At 60.6% G+C, this 20,614-nt stretch overlaps 1 protein-coding gene across 2 annotated transcripts in view; it reads right to left on the bottom strand.

Moving 5' to 3' along the window:
* Window positions 1–20,614, bottom strand: part of NHERF2 (NHERF family PDZ scaffold protein 2) — a 35,787-nt gene extending 15,173 nt beyond the window's left edge. The window contains exons 1-2 of one of the 2 annotated variants that reach the window (XM_066560631.1): window positions 20,339–20,614; window positions 16,081–16,338 (exon numbers count right to left, since the gene is read on the bottom strand). In XM_066560631.1, the coding sequence (XP_066416728.1) occupies window positions 16,081–16,338; window positions 20,339–20,548 (468 nt within the window). In that variant the 5' untranslated portion in view covers window positions 20,549–20,614. The remainder of the gene's footprint in view (window positions 1–16,080; window positions 16,339–20,338) is intronic. The other variant, XM_066560632.1, reaches the window with a different exon arrangement.

Here is a 20,614-nt window from a genome sequence, read left to right as displayed (position 1 = left end):
GGGACTGAGGCTGGGGGAGGCAGAGCAGCCCCAGGGCGGCGCTGTGGGGAGAGGACAGGGCAGCTCTCCCCCATCCCCAGGGCTGCCAAAGCACAGCCAGGATGCTCTGGGGGCTTCCCAAGGCCTGGCTGGGCCTCAGATCCAGGATGGGATGCTGCAGGCAGGCCCCTGCACACTGCTGGGAGGGCTTGGGGCTCGTTCCATCCATCCATCCATCCATCCATCCATCCATCCATCCATCCATCCATCCATCCATCCATCATCCATCCATCCATCATCCATCCATCCCTCCATCCATCATCCATCCATCCATCCCTCCTGGGAGGGCTCAGGGCTCACTCCATCCATCCATCCATCCATCCATCCATCCATCCCTCCATCATCCATCCATCATCCATCCATCCCTCCATCCATCCCTCCATCCCTCCATCCATCCCTGCTGGGAGGGCTTGGGGCTCGTTCCATCCATCCATCCATCCATCCATCCATCCATCCATCCATCCATCCATCCATCCATCCATCATCCATCCATCCATCCATCCATCCATCCATCCATCCATCCATCCATCCATCCATCCATCCATCCCTCCATCCATCCATCCCTGCTGGGAGAGTTCAGGGCTCATTCCATCCCTCCTGCCTTGATGGGAGAGTTCAGGGCTCATTCCATCCCTCCATCCCTGCTGGGAGGGCTCGGGGCTGATTCCATCCCTCCATCCTGCCCTACTGGGAGAGCTCAGGGCTCATTCCATCACTCCTGCCCTGCTGGGAGGGCTCAGGGCTCGTTCCCTCCCTCCCTCCCTCCCTCCTGCACACTCTCCCCCGCTCCCCTCCCCAGTCTGGAGTCAGTCTGAGCGGGCTCAAATTCCAGATGTTTGGTGAAATGCTATAAATAACAGAGGGGGAGGGGAGACAGGGCTGCTGGGACGCCAGCCCCACCAAACAGCAGCAGATGTTCCTTCCCTTCCTGCAGAGCTGGGACTGGGCAGCTCCAGCATCCAGAGACACCCCCAGGCAGAGGGCTTGCACCAGCCAGGAATGAATCCTTGGGCAGGAGCAGAAAATGGGAATGAATCCTTGGGCAGGAGCAGAAAATGGGAATGAATCCTTGGGCAGGAGCAGAAAATGGCAATAAACCCTTGGGCAGGAGCAGCAAACAGGAACAAATCCCTGGGTAGGAGCAGAAAATGGGAATGAACCCTTGGGCAGGAGCAGAAAATGGGAATGAATCCCTGGATAGGAGCAGAAAATGGGAACAAATCCCTGGGCAGGAGCAGCAAACAGGCTGCTCCCATTTCCATGCAGCCACAGCTGTAATTTCCACCCACCCCGTTCGCAGGAGGTGTTTCAGCTCTGACACCAATGGTCAGAAGAGGAAAACCTGCCAGCACTCCCCCAGCACAGAGGAGCAGCCCAGAGGCCCTCAGGGCATCTCCCCCTTCCCAACAGCTCCCACGTTCACATCCCAGCAGGACAAAGCCCAGGAGCTCCCAGGGGCTGCCCGTGCCCATCTCTGCCCCGCAGAAAAGGAGCTCAGGGGTGGCTCAGCTGCCACCAAAAGGCTTTTGGGAGAGGCTGAGATCACCCTAAAATCAGCAGGGTCGCCTTCAGTGTCCCCAGGAGGAGAGCTGCAGGCTCCTGGTGGTGACAGCACAAACTGGGCTCACCTGGTGTCACCTGTGCCACCCTCACCTGCCCACCCCAGCACTGGGCTGCTGCACCTCACTGAAATCCCCTGCATTATTCAAATTACTCCAATTGTTTCAATTGCTCCAGAAGCACTAAAAAGGCAGGTACAACAAAAAATAAAAAAGCAGGGGTTTATTTTCAGGGCAGCAGGCACTGAGGCTTGTGCTGCTCCCCCAGCAGCCCAAGGGTTCATTCCCATTTTCTCCTCCTGCCCAAGGGTTCATTCCCATTTTCTCCTCCTGCCCAAGGGTTCATTCCCATTTTCTGCTCCTGCCCAAGGGTTCATTCCCATTTTCTCCTCCTGCCCAAGGGTTCATTCCCATTTTCTCCTCCTGCCCAAGGGTTTATTCCCATTTTCTCCTCCTGCCCAAGGGTTCATTCCCATTTTCTCCTCCTGCCCAAGGGTTCATTCCCATTTTCTCCTCCTGCCCAAGGGTTCATTCCCATTTTCTCCTCCTGCCCAAGGGTTCATTCCCATTTTCTGCTCCTGCCCAAGGGTTCATTCCCATTTTCTCCTCCTGCCCAAGGGTTCATTCCCTCCTGCCAACCTGGGGGGCTGCACCAGCACACAGCCAGTGCCCTCTGGATGCATCCATCCCTCCCTCCCTCCCTCCCTCTGGATGCATCCCACACTTCCTGAGCCAGCAGGCAGCACAAAGTCAGCGGGTGAGGATGGCAGGGAGTGACTCCAATTAGCAATGGAACACATCCAGCCTGGGCTCCTCAGCAGGATCCACGGCCAGGCTGCAGCTGATAGGGCAATCTGGGTATTCCTGGGATAATTCCTGGCAATTTGGATATTCCTGGGATAATTCCTGGTAAAATTTGGATATTCCTGGGATAATTCCTGGGATAATTCCTGATAATTTGGATATTCCTGGGATAATTCCTGGTAAAATTTGGATATTCCTGGGATAATTCCTGATAATTTGGGTATTCCTGGGATTTCTCTGATTTTTCAGGCAGTCCCTGAGAGGGGGAGGAGGAGGAGGAAGAGGAGGAGGAGCCGGATGAGCCATGCCATGGAAAACTCAGACTCACAGCACAGCTCCCTGCATGGAGGGGAAGGATGATGCCCACAGTGGGCACCAGCCTCAGCCGGGTCCTGCTGGCCCCAGGGACACTTCCCCTGAGCCCTGCAGCCTTTTTGGGCACAGCTGAGGGCACAGTGGGGGTGCCAGGGTGGTGCAAAAGTCATCACAAGACGTTAATGAGGCCCTTCACCGTCCCGTGCCACCAGAGCAGCAGTAAGAAGAGGTTTGCAGCTCCCTGTGCCCTCCAGCCAAGGTGCTGTGGGATGCAGAGCTGTGCCAGCACCCTGCCAGAGCCCTGGCACCCCAAGGAAGTGCCAGGCAGGAGAAAACAGGAGCAGGAAGGACGTGGAGGGTGGGCAGGTGGCAGCGCTGCCAGGCTGTGCCATGGCACCACTGCCAGCCCAGCACTGGGGAAAGCCCTTCCCTGCCAGCCCCCACAGGGCTCCACTCCAGGAAACCTCCAGCCCAAGCAATCCCAGCTCAGCCTCCCCCTCAGTGCCCCCCGGGCACGGGCTAAGCCCGGATTTGCCCCTCTGCGACATCCCCGCAGCTTTGGGGAAATCCCTGGGCACAAAGGGGCCTCTCAGCAGGGCCACTCCTGCCTGGCACCTCCTGTCCCCATGGGCACAGCCCCAGTGAGGGTCCCTGATGGGCACAGCCCCAGTGAGGGTCCCTGATGGGCACAGCCCCAGAGGGTGCAGCAGGGATGGATCTGATCCCCCAGCAGGGGTGGATCTGTCCCCTGTCCCTGCAGCCCCACAGGGTGCAGCTGATCCCCCAGCAGGGATGGAGCTGTCCCTGTCCCTGCCCAGCCCCAGAGGGTGCAGCAGGGATGGAGTTGATCCCCCAGCAGGGGTGGATCTGTCCCCTGTCCCTGCAGCCCCACAGCTGCCAGGGAGTTTCTCAGCCTCCAGCTGTGGGAAGCAGCAGCTTTTCCCCTCTGTGCTGGTGCTGGAGCAGGCTGAGGCAGCAGAGCACCCACGCTGTCCCCTGGGCAGGGCTGGAGCCAGCAGCAGCAGCAGCAGCAGCAGCAGCAGCAGAAGAGGCTTGGCTGGAGCAGGGAGCAGCTGGGCCAGCCCAGGGAGGGAGGGAGGGAGGATGGAGGAGGCAGAAAGCGCCACGTGCACGTGTTTGCATGGACAGAGAGAGCTTTTCCAGCAGGCTCTGCCAAGGGAACACACAGCCAGGGCACCACAGAGCTCCTCTGCTCCACGGGGATCAGCTCCAGGCTGATGTGGGGCAGAAATGTGGGGCCTGGCAGGCTGGGCTTTGTCCAAGAGGAGAAACGTGGAATCTCCACTCTGGATTGAAAGGGATCTCAGCAGATCCACTGGAATCTGTTTTCTGCTGGGTGGGAGGGAAAAGAGCAAATGGGAATAAATCCTTGGATTTATTATTAATAAATCCTTGGTCAGTGAGCAGGGCTGGAGCTGCTGGAGCAGGGGAAAAACTCCTTCCCACGCTCAGCATGAACCCCCAGGCCAGAGGAGGGGTTGCTCTCACAATGGGAAGGCAAAAAGATGCTGGGAATGAAATTGCCCAATCCCACAGCGTTCCCTCCCTCCCTCCCTCCCTCCTTCCACAGGGGCTGTGCTGCAGCACAGAGCTCCTGTCCCACCCTGTGACACCCTAAACAGAGCAGTGCCATCCCCAATGGCACACCCCAAACAGAGCAGTGCCACCCCAATGGCACACCCCAAACAGAGCACTGCCATCCCCAATGGCACACCCCAAACAGAGCAGTGCCACCCCCTCTGTGACACCCCAAAACAGAGCACTGTCACCCCAATGGCACACCCCAAACAGAGCAGTGCCACCCCAATGGCACACCCCAAACAGAGCAATGCCACCCCCTCTGTGACACCCCAAACCAGAGCTCCTGTCCCACCCTGTGACACCCTAAACAGAGCACTGCCATCCCCAATGCCACACCCCAGAGCAGTGCCACCCCTCTGTGACACCCCAAACCAGAGCTCCTGTCCCCATCTGTGACACCCCAAACAGAGCAGTGCCACCCCTCTGTGACACCCCAAACCAGAGCTCCTGTCCCCATCTGTGACACCCCAAACCAGAGCAGTGCCACCCCAATGGCACACCCCAAACAGAGCACTGCCATCCCCAATGGCACACCCCAAACAGAGCAATGCCACCCCCTCTGTGACACCCCAAACCAGAGCTCCTGTCCCACCCTGTGACACCCCAAACCAGAGCAGTGCCACCCCTCTGTGACACCCCAAAACAGAGCACTGTCACCCCAATGGCACACCCCAAACCAGAGCCCCCTGCACAGGGCAGAGCCAGGCACAGCTCCCAGCCCAGCCCAGCCCTGTTTTCACCCAGGTCTGTGCTGGAACCAGGCACCTCCAGGCTCTGCCCAGCCCCCTTTGGCCTCCCCAGCTGCTTTTGGAGGCCAGGCCTTGAGCAATCACCAAACACTGGTGGAGACTGGCCCCATTCCTGTCCTTCAGTGCCCTGGGGTCAGAGCAGGAATCCAGTCCTGCAGCTCTGTGCTCCCACAGCACTGAGGGCTCCCAGGAAAACCCCAGGAGCTGGAGGGGGCTCTGGGATACTGCAGGGAGCACCTCCCACCCCCAGAACACCCCGGGACAGGGAGGTTTTGGGAAAGGAAAGGTTTTTCCCAAGGACTGAGGCTGCTCAGGCTCGGTCCTGCTGCTTTTCCCCATGCCAGGGCTGTGGGACTGGGGTCAGCACACAGCAAACCCCACCAGGGCCAGCACCCACTGCTCAAACCCACCAAGCCCTGCCCCTGAAGCCTGATTTTCGGGGATAGGGTGCAAAACCCTGCAGAAAACCAGCTGTGAGTCAGGCATCTCATACAGAATGGGGAAAACTGTTCTGCACCACAGGCCAGCAAGGACACAAATCCTGGTCCCCCTCCACAAAGGCCCCAGACCCCAGAGGAAGAGGCCATGGTGCTGCTCTCAGCCTGGCAGAGCCCAGCAAGGCACAGGCAGGGTGGGAAGGGAGGCACAGGCCATCCTCTGTCCCTTTGGGGCTGCTTTTGCTCCTGCTCTGCCCCCCTGGCAGCGAGGGGTGCACTGGGCAGGGGGACCCATCTGCACCCCCAGCCCGGCCCCTGCCCCAGAACAGGCGCTGCTCTGTGAGTGCTGGGCCCAGGGAAGTTCAAGAGTTTACTCCCAATATTTGTCTTGGCCGGGCAGCCCAGCTGGCTGGAGGAAATGGGGCAGGGGGAGGGCTCCAAACATCCTCTGCATTCCTTGTGCAAGAGCAAAGCCAGCTCAGGGCACCCCCCTGGGGTCACCCAGTGTGAGAGGGGCCTTTTGTGTTCAGAAGCCCTGCAATCCAAGAGCCAGGGGTGCCCTCCTTTTCCAGACAGCAGCAGGGGGGTGAGGGGCCTGGGCCCCAGCCCTCAGCTCCACACTGAGCTGCTCCCCTGTCCCAAAAACCCCCAAATCACAGCTCCTGCACGGGATCTGCTGGGCTGGGCACAGCACCCAGAGCCTCCCCTGCTGCTGGGGCTCCCCTTGACCTCCCCAGCCACCACTCAGCCCTGCTGTCAGTGCCCCCATTGCACAATGCTGGCACCAGCTGCACCCACAGCACTGCTGGGACACTCGGGCTCAACCCAGGCTCAACCCCAGTGATCCCATTTGATCAGGTCCCAGGATCAAGCCAGGACCTGAAGGGATCATCAGGGACCACCAGGGCTCCTCTGCAAAGCTCCAAAAATGACATTTCTTAACCCAAGCTCCCTAAAGACAAGGGATGCCCCTTGGCAGGGAGCTGAGCTTATCTCCAGCTGAACAGGGCAGGGCAGATAAGGGCTGGGGTGGCCCCTGAGCCCTGGGCAGAGCACACAGAGGTTCCTGGGGCAGGGAGGATCTCGGAGATAACCCCAGAGCCAGGGCCAGCTGCTCCTGCTGATAAACCTGGGCTGAAGGGGGTGCCAGGGCCAGTCCTGGGGCTCTGGGCACGCTGCCATCCCTGCCTGTGGCAAGGGGGACACAGAGCCCCCAGAAAAAAACCCAATGAGGGATGTGGGGGCCCAGCACAACCCATCAGCCCCTCCCAGGGGACTTCATCCCCACACCCCAGCACCAACCAGGGTCTCACATCCCCCTGGCTCAGCCCAGCTGCCAGGCAGGGGCAGGGAACTCTTCCAGGCAAAGCCGGCACTCACCCGCTTACAGCTAATTAGGGCCTGTCTTAATGAAATCCTGCTAACCATGAAGAGCCAGAGCGAACTGATTTACCTGGGATGGCCTCTGGCTGCCCGTGAGGGGCTGCTGGAGCGGCGGGAAGGAGCCCCACGGGGCAGGAGCTGCCAGGGGTTGGGCAGAGCCCCTGGAGCCCTCGCCCAGGGCACAGCAGCAGCGCAATGGAATTGCCTGGCACAGCCCAGGCAGTGCCAGCTCAGCCAGGTGCCAGGGCCACGGCCCCAGGGGTGCTGGGAGCTCAGCCTGGCAAGGCTGGAGCAGGGGGATCAGCCCTCCCTGCACCCTTTGTGCTGCTGGGGGCTTTAAGGGGATTATTCCCTGTAATTCCATCGGAGGGGTTAAGCACAGAACGGCCCAGGAGCAGCAGGGCAGGCTCTGCCTGGGCAGGCAGCGACCCCCCTCCCAGCAGATGGGGATGGAGAGACCCAGGCACTGCTGCTCCTTCCTCAAGCATCCCTGGGACAGCTCAGTGCCAGGCTGGAGACCCTGCCAAGGGAAAGAAGCCCAGCCAGGCAGCCCAAACTGTACAGCCTGGAGAGGGGAAGGCTCCAGGGAGAGCTCAGAGCCCTGCCAGAACCTAAAGAGGCTCCAGGAGAGCTGCAGAGGGACTGGGGACAAGGATGGAGGGACAGGACCCAGGGAATGGCTCCCAGTGCCAGAGGGCAGGGCTGGATGGGATATTGGGAATTGTTCCCTGGCAGGGTGGGCAGCCCTGGCACAGGGTGCCCAGAGCAGCTGGGGCTGCCCCTGGGTCCCTGGCAGTGCCCAAGGCCAGGCTGGACAGGGCTGGGAGCAGCCTGGGATGGTGGAAGTGTCCCTGCCATGGCAGGCGTGGATTAATTGACCTGCCCCTTCCAACCCCAACCATTCCGAATTCTCTGCCCACTGAGCAGCCTCTCACACTTTCACAGCACTGGCACCTGCAGGGAATTGTCTTTCTCCCCTTCCCAGTGCTCATAAAACAACTAAAATTTGGCTTTCACAGGCTCACCACTAAACAAACATCCCACACCAGCTTATTGTACCTGGAAACAAACTCCTGCAGAGCTTTAGTGGGAAAAGAGAGACACTGAGCCAACAAAATCCAGCTCCAGGTCTGGATGTGGTCTGAACGTGCACAGCAATGGAACCAAAACATTCAGGAGTCCAGGCAAAATGTAATGAAATTAAATTAAATTACAATATGGAACTTGCCAGAAAGAATTATGTCAACAGCTTGAGGTTCAATTCCTTATTTATAGAGACCTGTGGATCTGCAGAAAGCCTCTACTGATTGCAAGTTTAATTTTTGCTCTCCCATATCCCAGCCTGGAGTCTCCCACCAACAGTGCCTGTAAAATCTCCATATCCAGAGACAGAGCAAAGGACTGGGAGACAAAACCAGCTCAGAACAGACCTTCACTTACACCCTGAGCACTTTTATAGTGCTGGGTACATCATCCCCCCCATTCCCCCAGCCTGGAGGGCAGGAATGAACAACACAAAAGTGATGCCACTCCATCAGGGCTGAGAGCACCCAGGGAATGGTTAAAAGGAGCTCTTTGGAACCTCTTTTGCAAGTCAGGTGTGTCTGGAAGCCTTGGCCCCCTCCGGCCTGGGGGTTCACACTGGAATCAGCAGCAGGGGCACCTCTGCCCCCCCAGTTTCCATTCCCCACCAGCAATCCCACAGCCCCAGGGTGGGAGCAGCAGGAGCTGGGAGTCCCCCACAGCCACAGCACCCCCCAGGCACCAGCAGGTCCAGATCAAGCCCTGGGATGGTTTATCCCTCTGGGACAGCCCTGCACAAACAGCTGGGAACCGGCAGCACGTCCCCTTCTCCACAACTGGCTCTCAGGAATAAACAGAGGATCCACAAAGGAACCCAGCCCAACCCCAATATTGTCTGAGGGTTTTTCCTGTGCCATGTGGAGCCCCCGAGGCCGAGCAGGCTGGAGCAGCTCCAGGGGATGGAGCAGAGGCACAGCAGAGGCTCTGTGCAGCTGCCAGGGCACACGCGCGAGGCCCCGCCGCTGCCAGGAGATTTTTTTCATTTATTCTAAACCATTTAATAACTCTGCCATTGAACAGAACCATCCACAGCTGGCTGGGAGCCCACGAGTGAGCGGGGCTGGGTTTGAAGGAAAGCTGCTGGAGCCCATCCCTGAGAGCCAAGGGGGCTGGGGAGGGAGAGGGAGCTGCGCTTCCAGCAGCTCCCACTCAATATCAGCTTCCCAATCGTTCCGAGGGAACGTTTCTGATTACTGGGGGATGCAGAAGGGATCAGCACCGGCTGGACCACCCTCAGCATCCCCAGTCCTGGGGATGGGGCAGCGCTCCTCCCTTCCCGGGGAGCCGGGGGGTCCCAGGGTGACCCCAGGGCACCCGTGGCTCCGGGAACAAAGGCTCTTGGCAGGGCACGGCTCCTCCCGATGCTAATCTGCCTCCCGCCCGCTTTGTGTTCCACTAAAAATACCGCGGGGAGGAAGTTCGTGCCGCGGGGTGGATGCTCTCCTCCCCGGGAGGGGCTTCCTGTGCTGCCCCGGCACCGAAATAGCCCCCAGCCCGTTCTGCAGGGCAGCCTTACAGCCCTGCCCCGGCCATGCCAAGGGAGCTCCGGGCATCCCAGCCCCGTCCCGCAGCACCGGGAGGATGCGGGACCCGGGGCTCGCCCTGCCGGGATCCTCCAGCCCGCACTCCCCGGAGTAGGAGCAGAAAATGGGAATGAATCCCTGGGCAGGAGCAGAAAATGGGAACGAATCCTTGGGTAGGAGCAGAAAATGGGAACAAGTCCCTGGGTAGGAGCAGCAAACAGGCTGCTCCCATTTTCATACAGCCACAGCTGTAATTACCACCCACCCCGTTCCCAGGAGGTGTTTCAGCTCTGACACCAATGGTCAGAAGAGGAAAACCTGCCAGCACTCCCCCAGCACAGAGGAGCTGCCACACTCCCCCCCGGCCAGAACATTTCCAGCAGGATGGGGCTCAGGTCCCTGCCAGCGCCTCCCCCAGTGCTGCCGTGATGCCCAGAACATGCTGCTGATCCCAACAGAGCTGCAGGAATCGCACGGGCAGCCCCAAACTCGCACCAGAAACAGCACCAGAGGGAAAGGGGACAGGGCACAGGGACAGACAAGGGAGCTCGGGGCATCCCGGCCCCGTCCCGCAGCACCGGGAGGATGCGGGACCCGGGGCTCGCCCTGCTAGAGGAGCCCGCACCCCCGGGAATGGCGTGGCCAGAACATTTCCAGCAGGATGGGGCTCAGATCGCTGCCAGCGCCTCCTCCGGGTGCTGCCGTGATGCCCGGCACACGCTGCTCATCCCAAAGTCACCAAAACCAGCACCAGAGGGAAGGGGGACAGCGCACGGGGACCGGCACCGGGGCTGCCCCACCCGCTGCAGCAGCACCAGCACCCCAAAATCGCCACAGAATCCTGGGAGGGTGAGAGGAATACAGGGTTTGTCTTTACAAACAGGCTGTGGGTCTGCTGGTAGGTAAAAACCAGCTCTGGGAGATAAAAGAAACAATGGGAAGGATTTCACTGATTGATGAATGGAAAGAGATTTGCTTTTATAAATAAACGTTAGGTTTGTTGATAAACGAAATTGGACATTAAAAGATGAGAGAAACAATGGGAAGAAAAACCCCTAAATTCCATAAGAATTAAAAATTAAAAGGGAGGGTTATACATTAGAGGGAAATCTTTGGGAAATCTTCAGTATCAGTTGTGTTGGGAAGTCTGAACCTCTCAAGTACCTCAGCCAATGGGGAAAACCCCCTAAATTCTGTAAGAATTGAAAATTAAAAGGGAGGGTTATACATTAGAGGAGAATCTTTGGTATCAGGCGTTTTGGGAAATCTGAACCTCTCAAGTGCCTCAGAAATGGGGAAAGAGAGAAGGGACATATGGCCGGGAAATTGGGATAAAAAGGAGGCCGTGTCCTCCAAAAAACTGGAGAGATCCCAGGGAAATGCCCCATGGCCTCTCCCTTTATTGGAATAAAGTCAAAGGACTCCTCTGCCTCCTTTTTGGACATAAACCTTGGGTGTTTGTCGATTAATTTTCCTAAACAACAGGACGGGAGCTCCCAATCCATCTCATTCAGACACCTCCATTATCCCGGGTTGTTCCCGGGTCCAGCCTGGCCCTGGCAGTCCCAGGGGTGAGGATTGCCAGCCCCAGGGACAAGGATTGCCATGCCCCAGGGGACGAGGATTGCCATGCCCCAGGGGACGAGGATTGCCATGCCCCAGGGGACGAGGATTGCCAGCCCCAGGGGACGAGGATTGCCAGCCCCAAGGGTGAGGATTGCCATGCCAGGGACGAGGATTGCCAGCCCCGGGGGACGAGGATTGCCATGCCCGGGGACCAGGATTGCCATGCCCGGGGACCAGGATTGCCAGCCCCAGGGGACGAGGATTGCCATGCCAGGGACGAGGATTGCCATGCCCGGGGACCAGGATTGCCATGCCCGGGGACCAGGATTGCCAGCCCCAGGGGACGAGGATTGCCAGCCCCGGGGGACGAGGATTGCCAGCCCCGGGGGACGAGGATTGCCAGCCCCGGGGGACGAGGATTGCCATGCCCGGGGACCAGGATTGCCAGCCCCAGGGGACGAGGATTGCCAGCCCCGGGGGACGAGGATTGCCAGCCCCGGGGGACGAGGATTGCCAGCCCCGGGGGACGAGGATTGCCATGCCCGGGGACCAGGATTGCCAGCCCCAGGGGACGAGGATTGCCAGCCCCGGGGGACGAGGATTGCCATGCCCGGGGACGAGGATTGCCAGCCCCAGGGGACGAGGATTGCCAGCCCCGGGGACGAGGATTGCCAGCCCCAGGGGACCAGGATTGCCATGCCCCACGGGACCAGGATTGCCATGCCCGGGGACGAGGATTGCCATGCCCGGGGACGAGGATTGCCTCCCCAGGTGTCCCAGCCCGCAGAGCCGAGCTGCGGAGCTGGAGCCGCTCCCGAGCCCACCCCCAGCCGGTGACACGCGATGCCACAGCCCGGGGACATCAATAATGCAGCGGGGTCAGCAGGGCGGCCCCACAGCCCCACCCGACTGCTGCTGCTGCTCGGGATGGAGATCCCCAAACCAGGGAGCCCTGGCTGAGCTGCCACGCACACAGACCCTCACAGACACACGGCAAGGAGGGCTGGCAGAGCCTCTCCAGGCACCTTCCCTTCCTCATCCATCCCATCCCACGTCCTCAGCCAGGAGAGGCCCCACACTGCACAGTTGGCTTTGCAAAGGGGTTTTTTTAAAGCAGAAATGGGCAGAGCCCCCAGGGTGGCACATCCCCGATGCCCCTCATCTCTCAGACCCAGCATCCCCAAAAGCAGCTGCTGTGGGAAGGGCAGGAATGCACAGGGACACAGAGGGAGCCTCACCAGGCCGTGCCAGGGATGAGCTGTGCCAGGGCTGAGCTGTGCCAGGGCTGAGCCGTGCCATCCTTCCCACCTCCCTCTCCCCCCGAGCCCAGCCTGCCACGGGCAGTGGAAGATGCTGCAGGGAAGTGCTTTAATTCAAACCATCCACTTATTTATTTTTTTAAATTGCATAATTGCTGCAGACTTTTCTGCTCATGTTTGGTTTTATTACATCTCTGTGGTTATTCTACAAGCCCTAAATTTTGGGCCTCAGCTGAGCTGGCAAAGTGCTCTGCAGACATCTGTCCTGAGTTACTCCCCCCCTCGCAGAGCTGAGGCAGGACACATCACAGCACAAGGGGTTTATTTGCAGCAGACACAAGTTCTTACTCCTGGCCCAGAGAGAAGGGTAAATATTGACTGCCTCGAGGTCAGCACTGACCCCACACCTGGTCCCTCATCCTTCAGAGAGCAGCACAGCTGTCCCCAGACACACGGGGGGCTCAGGAGCTGCCACCACCCCCCTGGCACCCCAGGGACACCATCCTGCTGCCTCCAGTTCTTGCCAGCAGTGACCCTAAGGTGACACATCCCTCCCCAGCACAGCACAATCTGGAACCAGCCACTAGTTCCCCCCATTAGGATTCCCAGACTCAACAGGCTTGAATCCAGCAGCTCCAAGATGTGGGTTTGTCCTCCAAAGGACAAACTCTGGAGAAGTTTATCCTTCACCAAGGTTGTAAAGGTCCCTTTGCACACCCAACCCCTGCAGACCAGAGCATGAAGGAAGGGAATTGCATCACCCCCAATCCTTCTCTGGCTTTGCTGTTGCTCTTGTTTCTCCTACAAACACACCTGGAGAAGGCAGCAAGCCCCAAGGAACTCCCTAATGGCCGTAACGGGGTCCCAGTGCCCTGCAGGAATGGGACAGCAGAGCCACAGCCCCTGCAAAGGTGGCACCAGGACACCAGCCCACCGTGGACACCTCTGGAATGAGCAGCAGCACCCAGGTGAGGTGCTGGCAGCCCTGCAGCTCCCCTGCCTGTCCCACACCACCAGCCCAGGCGCTGAATCACAGCCAGCCATGGCCCAAAGGCACCTTTGCCATTAAAGCAGCTCACAGCCAGCACCCAGAGCAGCCCTGGCACGGTGGGACCCCCAAACCCCCCCTGTGCACCTCAGGCAGGGCACAGCCAGAGCCTGCTGGGGACAGGGGAGCACCTGGCATGGGGGACACGTGCCCTGCCAGGGGACAGAGTGGGACAAACCCCCCCAGGCCAGCAGAGACAGGAATGGGCACAATTGCCCTGGTGGGACAGGGCAGCCCTGGCTCCCTGTGCCACCACAGCCACCCTGGGCACAGCAGAGCTGTGGCAGGCACGGCTGCTGGCTGCCAGCCCTGCTGACCTGCTCCCCGGGCAGGATTTTAAACACATGCTGAATTATTCATGGCAGCACCGGGGCTCCTGGAGCACGAGGCGCTGGGCACAGCTCCCTGCCAGGGGTGCACGGTGACCTCCCCACCCAGGGCAGCTCCAGGGGGTGCCAGGGCTGTGCCCACCCTCCCTGCTCCATCACCACCACCACCACCACATTTCCCTCCTCGTTTTGTTTCAGCTGCTCCTCTCCTCAGGCTGCCGTGAACAACCCCGGCCTCCAATCCAGGAAAACTCCAGGCTTTCTATAAACAAACGCTGCTGACAAAAATGCAGCTCCCTGGAGCAGCAGCCCCAGTTCCCACAGGGACAGCTTGGGGCCACAGGTCTGCAGGGGGAAGGAGCTGCCTCCTTTCCTTCACTGAACGCCTCCAGGAAAGCTGAGAAAAGCCCTAAATCTGGCTGGGGAAAAATCCCTGGGTGTATCCCAGCTGTCACAGCCTCACTGCAGCAGCAGAAATCTCCCAAAACCCCCCACACTCAGGATCTGCTCATTCCAGTGCCTGTGAGCTGCTGGATTAGGGTCAGGCTCGAGCTGCCCCATGGGGGGACACAGTGCAGGGCAGAAATTGGGGTCCACCACCCCTTCTGCACCATGCCCTGGCCTCCTGCTGCTTTGGCAGCCAGCAAGGGGAACACAGCAAGCAGAGCAGGACCTGGGGCAGGTTTCACCACCTTGAATCAGGCAGGATGGCAAGGCACAGGAGCAGGATGCAGGTCCTGCTGCTCCAGCCACCCCTGACCTCACCCCAGAGTCACACACAGCCCTGGCACTGAGAGGTGACCTTGGCAGGACAGCTGGCAGTGCCCAGCTCTCCTGAGAGCTGCTGGGGCAGGAGCAAACCACCCCGAGGGGCTGGGGCAGGAGCAAACCACCCCCGAGGGGCTGGGGCAGGAGCAAACCACCCCGAGGGGCTGGGGCAGGAGCAAACCCCATCCCCACGAGGGGGAATCACCCCTGGAGGCAGCTCCCCTTGTCCAGCCCAAACATCAGCCCCGTGTCCAGCACAGCGAGCACGGAGTGCCCAGGAAAAGCCCCTCTGGGGGGAGCAGGGGCTCTCCTCCCCCCTCCAGCCTTGCTCTCCCTGTCCCACCCTCTCCTCGAGGAGCCCCAGCCCAAAGGCCGGAAAGGACCGTCCTGTTCCCCGGCCTGACTTCCCGTCAGCTCCCGCTGCTGGAGCCCGACCAGCCCCGGGAACAGAGCAGGAAATGCCCCGGGTGAGAGCCACCCTCTGCCTGGGAATGGCTCCTGTCCCAGGGGGGCTGCAGCCCCCGGGGAAACACAGCCAGCACCACCCTCACACACAGAGCTTCAAATCAGGCAGTAAATAAAGGGAAATAAAGCACAGCCCCCGAGGCTGGCCCAGGGAAGGGGGAGCCTTCTCTGCAAGACTCCAAACAGCTCCAGAGGGAAGCACCAGAGGTGAGAGCCCCTCTCCTGCCTCACACCAGCATCGTCACCCTTATCTGCAGGGGGGTTTCTGCACGAGGGGCTCCTGAGGACACCGTGCTTTCCCAGCCTGCCCACGGATGTTCTCCTGGCAGCCCAGTGGCCACTTCTGGGCCAGTGCGAGGGGACAGAGACCGAGCAGGCAGCGCAGCCCCTGCAGGGCCCCCAGGGAGGAGGAGGAGGAGGAGGAGGAGGAGGAGGATGCCCAGCAGCTCCGTGCTGAAGAGGCTGTTGAGCAGCCCAGAGCAGCGAGCACAGGACAGGGGGACAGGGATGGAGGGCACAGATGGCCGTGGAGCAGGGCACACAGAGCCCAGGCAGCTCCTGCCAGCCCCACAGCCCCAGCCAGCCCCGCTATCAGCCCCGCTCCTGCCGGCGCCGGCTCCAGCCCCGCAGCCATGGAAACTGGACCTGTTCCACCCCGAATTCCTTCCCTTCTGGAAAGGAGTTTACCAATAAAAGGCACTTAGTGCCGAGTCCCAGGCCAGACCCAGGCCGCTTGAAAAGAGCCAATTAACTTCCTATTCCAGCAAAAAGCTGCGAACACGTTCAGCCCAGATGTTCCCTCCCTCCGGCTAATAATGGAGGGAGAGAAGCTCATTCATGAGCTCCAGCTTGGCCACAGCCCTGCTCTGGGCAGCCTGAGACCCAGGCTGGGACACCAGCCTTGGCTGAGGCACCGTGGGGTCATTGTCCCCAGGACTGGCAGCCCCCCAGCACCTCAGGAGACCCTCGGGGACACCAGAGGGGAGGGAATGTACAGCCCTCAACTGCCTGGAGTGAGAGATTCCACAGGGCCACTGGGGGTCCCCAGGGTGACAGCCACACACAGAAGGGTTTTCTCTGACGGGACAAGCCATGCCCAAGGAGGAAGGAGATCCCAGGGGGTCCCACACCCTCCCCAGAGCCCCCCTCACCTTCCTGCTGCCGTGGGAGGAGAAGCTGTGGGAATGCCTCTGGAGGCTGCCCCCGCTCAGATCCAGCTGTGGCTTCCAGAGCTCGCCGTTGTCGCTGGGCAGGCCCTTGGCAGGGGGCACTGCCGAGCCCAGCAGGATCCCGTTGTGCACCATGTCCTCGGTGCAGGTGAGCCGCAGGCTGCACAGGTACTCGTCCGTCTCCTTGTCCACCACCAGCAGCCGCGTCTCCGTCTCCACGGCCTTGATGCGCTGCACCACCTGGGGACAACAGGGACGGCTCAGATGGAGCCCAGGGGACACCGGGGGTGGCACCCAAGGGCCATCAGCTCCCCCCCAGCACTGCAGCTCCAGTCTGGGTACAGGGTTATGCTCCCAGATACAGGTGATGAGGCAGAAAGGGTGAGGACACAGCTCTGGGCCATGCCTGGGGATCTCTTCCAGCCCAGGTCCTGCAGCCACACAGCAGCTCTGCCCAGACCACCCAGGATCACCCTGCCCAGCTACCTGGGATGGCCTCCTGCTCGGTCAGGAGCTTCCAGAGGCTGGCACTGCCCCTCGAGCATCAGCAACCCCCTGTCCCACCAAGCAAACACCCTTGTCTCCCCAATCCAGGGTGTCCTACTCCCGTACCCAGGGCAGGGCATGAGCCAGGGGGCACAGGAAGGCTCCAAGCACCAATGTGGGCAGTCAAATGCTGGACTGTCCCCACCACACCATTGTGCAGGCTAGGGGTAGATTTAGGAAGCAAACAGCCCAATCCATGCATCCATCCCCAGCCTGTGCTGGGAAACAGCAGAGAAGAGGGGAGCCAGTGCTGGGAGCGGGAGATGAGCCCGTCCCTGGCAGGATCCAGCTCCAGCAGGGCTGAATGGGGACATTGTCCTGCTGTGCCCGGCTCCTTTGCAGGATCAGGGACTGGCAGAGGCTCCGACAGGCACTGACACCGCAGAGAGCCAGGAGGAGCTGATCCCACAGCCAGGCAGGGGGTAAATCCCACCAGAGCGGGCTGGGATGGAGACGGGGAAAACCCAGAACATCCACAGGGAAACCACCTCCAGAGCCACTGCTGGCAGCTGCTGAGGGCACCTCCTCCCTGCACAGGCCTTCATCCCAAGGAGGAGGAGGGGTGGCATTGCTGGCAGTGCTGCTCAGCTCCCATCCCCAGCCATGGGGTGGCCCTGAACACCCCAGATGTGCTGGGAACCCCCCAAAAGCAGCCCGGGGCTCCTTGCAGGGCTCCTGCTCTGATCTAGGTCACAGTGGCCAGACACGCCAAGGTTAGAGCGACAAACGAGCCTAATACGCAATTAACCAGCATTTATTTACTCCCTGCGAGCTCCACTCAAGGTCAACAGAGCCAGTATCTGCAAACAAGAAAAAAACCAGCCTGTAAGAAATGTACAGGCTGCAGCCAGGGCTGAACCAACTCATCCACTGCAGCCCCTGCCTGCACAGCAGCAATCCTGAGCTCCCTCCCGTAACCAGCCTGGAGGGTGCTGATCCATCAGGCCCAGAAAATCCATCTGCTCTCATTCAGATCCGTTTACATCTGCCATCAGACTGTCCCTGCACAGGCACTGCTGGTGTCAGCAGCACCTTCTCCCAGAGGGGACCTGGCAGCAGCAGCCAAAGCACGGCAGCAAAGATGTGGACGGGGAAGGTGCTGGCCCTGCAGGGACATCCCCCAGAGCCTGCAGTTCAGGTGCTCCAGGCAGCACAGGGGATCACAGGGGTCCCACAGACTGCAGAGAAACTCAGAGAGTGCGCAGAAGGGTCCAAAGCTGGGATGGAGCAGTGCTGGGCTCACCCCGTGGCCGAACCCCCTACAGCAACAGCAGCGATGGAGCGAAGGTCCCATGAGTGCCGGGGGCTGAGCCAGGCAGGGATGGAGAGTGGCACAGAGCAGCCCCTTGCCCCCTCCCCACAAGCAGGACGAGCAGGAGGGGCCGTGAGGAGCCCCCCGAGGCAGCAGCTCTCCCTGGGGGCAGAGCAGAGAGGCGGGAGGCAGAGCAGCAGCCCCCGGCGAGCTCCTGGCCAGCACCGTACCCGCTTGCGAGCCATGCTCCCAGGCCGGAGTCCCGCAGGCTTCTGGAGACAATGCAGCCTGCCCTGCTCATCTGGGACCTCCTCAGCACCCGAGCCAGCCCCACCATTTCCGCAGCTCCACCCAGGCAGACTTTTACCCCTGCGACAGCAGCGCCAGCCCGGCAGCGCCGGCCCCGCCACCCTTGCCAAACAGCAGCGCCCAGGAAGGACTCACGGTGCCACCAGCAGCAGCTGCTCCCACAGAGGTGCCCGTGCCCTGCTCCATGCTGCCAGGCTCCCCGGGCAGCAGGAGCATTTCTGTGCCCAGGAGCTGCGGCTCTGCCCGGTTCCGAGGAACCCAGGATGCAAGCCTGAGACAGAGCACGCACTGCCTGCGCTCCTTGGGCATGGCCAAGAAAAAAAACAGAGAACAAAGACAAAAATGCTGCCAGCTTCAGCTGGAAACACAGTTACACCCAACCAGCGAGGCCTTGTGTGCTGCGGGCTCCCCTATGCACATGGAGAAGTGTTACTTGTTCAAGGCTGGGCAAGGAGCAGCAGAGGAAGGGCCACGGTGAGGTGGCGGCTCAGAGCCATCGTGTGACCCGCCAGGGCATCGCCCTCGCCACGGCCCATCAGGGCTTTTGGGGGAAGGAATTGGTTCTTGTGGCATTGAGGCAGGGAAAAGGGTGACCCCAGGCAGGCAGGGCTCCCACCACTGGTACTGTCACAGATCCCAGTGCCACGGCAGCCAGAGCAGGCACCGAGCTCCTGGACACCCTGGATGGGACCCCCTGTTCCAATCACTGCTCTGCAGCAGCCAGCGAGTGCCAGCGCTCCGTCCTGCCGCCAGCAGCAAAAACAAAAACAAACAACAACAAAAAAAAAAAAAAAAAAAAAAAAAGGAAGAAAGAGAAATTTCCCCCTCCCATTTCACTTGACCTACTGGGAAGCCCCAGCATGTTTCAAAGGCGCAGCTGGCTCCGCTATTGCCCGTCCCCAGCAGCCCAGCGCCAGCAGGGAGCTCTGGTGGCTTCCAAGGCACCACAGGAACACAGCTCTCCTTCCTGCCCAGCCACATCAAAGATGGGGATCCTCCTTCAAGGGGTTTGAAATCGCACTCAGGACAAACATCAACTTTCACACGGCTGGCTCAGAGCATCAAAACAAGCTCAGTTAGCCACCAAACCCCACCAGGCTCATGGAGAGGAGCACACGGGGCTTTACTGGAGCCACCTGGAAGGAGCAGCTTCACCTTCAGCACAGCAACATCCACACCTGGGGCGAGGTCTGGGAACACAGAGCCCCCAAAACCCTGCGGGGTCGAGGCACATCCCATCTCTGTCCCCCTGCAGTGCTGGCAGCGGGGCTGAGCAGATGTTTTAAGTTACTAAAACACCAAATCCTGCTGAGCCCCACAAACCACGAGGCAAATTGTGCCCCTGCCAGGCTCCGAGTGTCCAGCAGGACTGGAGCAGCTTGAACCTCACTGCTTGTTTGTTTTGTTTTTTCTCATTGCTTGTTTTTTTCCGCGTTTCTCGTTTTTTTTAGACTAAATTGTTTGACAAATGCAAGTTTCAGTTTTACAAGGAGAAAATGCCACAGCCTGAAACAGCTTCTGTTGGAGCAGAAACAGCACCCTCGGAGCTGCCCGGTCCCAGCGTGGTCAGGAAGAGCCACGGCTCCCCCTCCGAGCCCTATCGCTCTCGGGCCAGCCCAACCGCTGAACATCTGCACAGCTCTATCTGGAGATTTTCAGGCATCTTCCTACACTCCGGGCTGCACAGGCAGGCGCAGCTCGCCTAAAGCAGCCAAGAAAACCCACAGCAGAGCCGGAAATAAAGCCCGGGTCTCCCCATTCCTTTCCACCACAGATTACATAACGCGGCAGAGCCCTGCCCAGCCCCACACACCTTCCTTCGCCTTCCCCACCTTGACACGACTGCAGCGCCCTGCGCCCGGCGGCGCGACCCCGCACGGAACTGCGGCTCCCGGGCCGCGCAAAGCCCAGCCCTGGCATCTCGGGGGGCATCCACCCCACCGTGGTACCCACCCCACGGCTGCACCCACCCCACCGTGGTACCCACCCCACGGCTGCAGCCACCCCACCGCGGCCAGGCCGGGGATGCTCCACCGGGGATATTTTGGGTGAAGCCCCCGCTGGAGCGGGCACAAACCCCGCTGGGCCCGGGGTTCCGCGGTGCCCCGGCCGTGTCCCCGCTCCGTCCCGCACCTGGTGATGCGTCTCCTGCTCCACGTTGAGCCCGTTCACCTCCACGACACGGTCCCCGGCGCGCAGCCCCGCCGCCTCGGCGGGCGAGCCGGGCTCCACTTTGCGGATGAACTGGCCGCTCTTGCCCTTCTCGCCGTGCAGGTGGAAGCCGTAGCCGCTCTCCCCCTTGAGCATTCGGCACAGCCGCGGCTTCAGCTGGTCCTTGGCCATGGCCGGCGGCGGAGCGGCGGCGGCGGCGGCGGCGGAGCTGGGCGGGCGCGGGGCCGCTTTTATGGG

The sequence above is a fragment of the Molothrus aeneus genome, chromosome 16 (assembly GCF_037042795.1).
Source record: "Molothrus aeneus isolate 106 chromosome 16, BPBGC_Maene_1.0, whole genome shotgun sequence".
Taxonomy (NCBI): domain Eukaryota; kingdom Metazoa; phylum Chordata; class Aves; order Passeriformes; family Icteridae; genus Molothrus; species Molothrus aeneus.
Note: the sequence above shows the minus strand (reverse complement) of the source record. Positions and strands in the feature narration are given on the sequence as shown.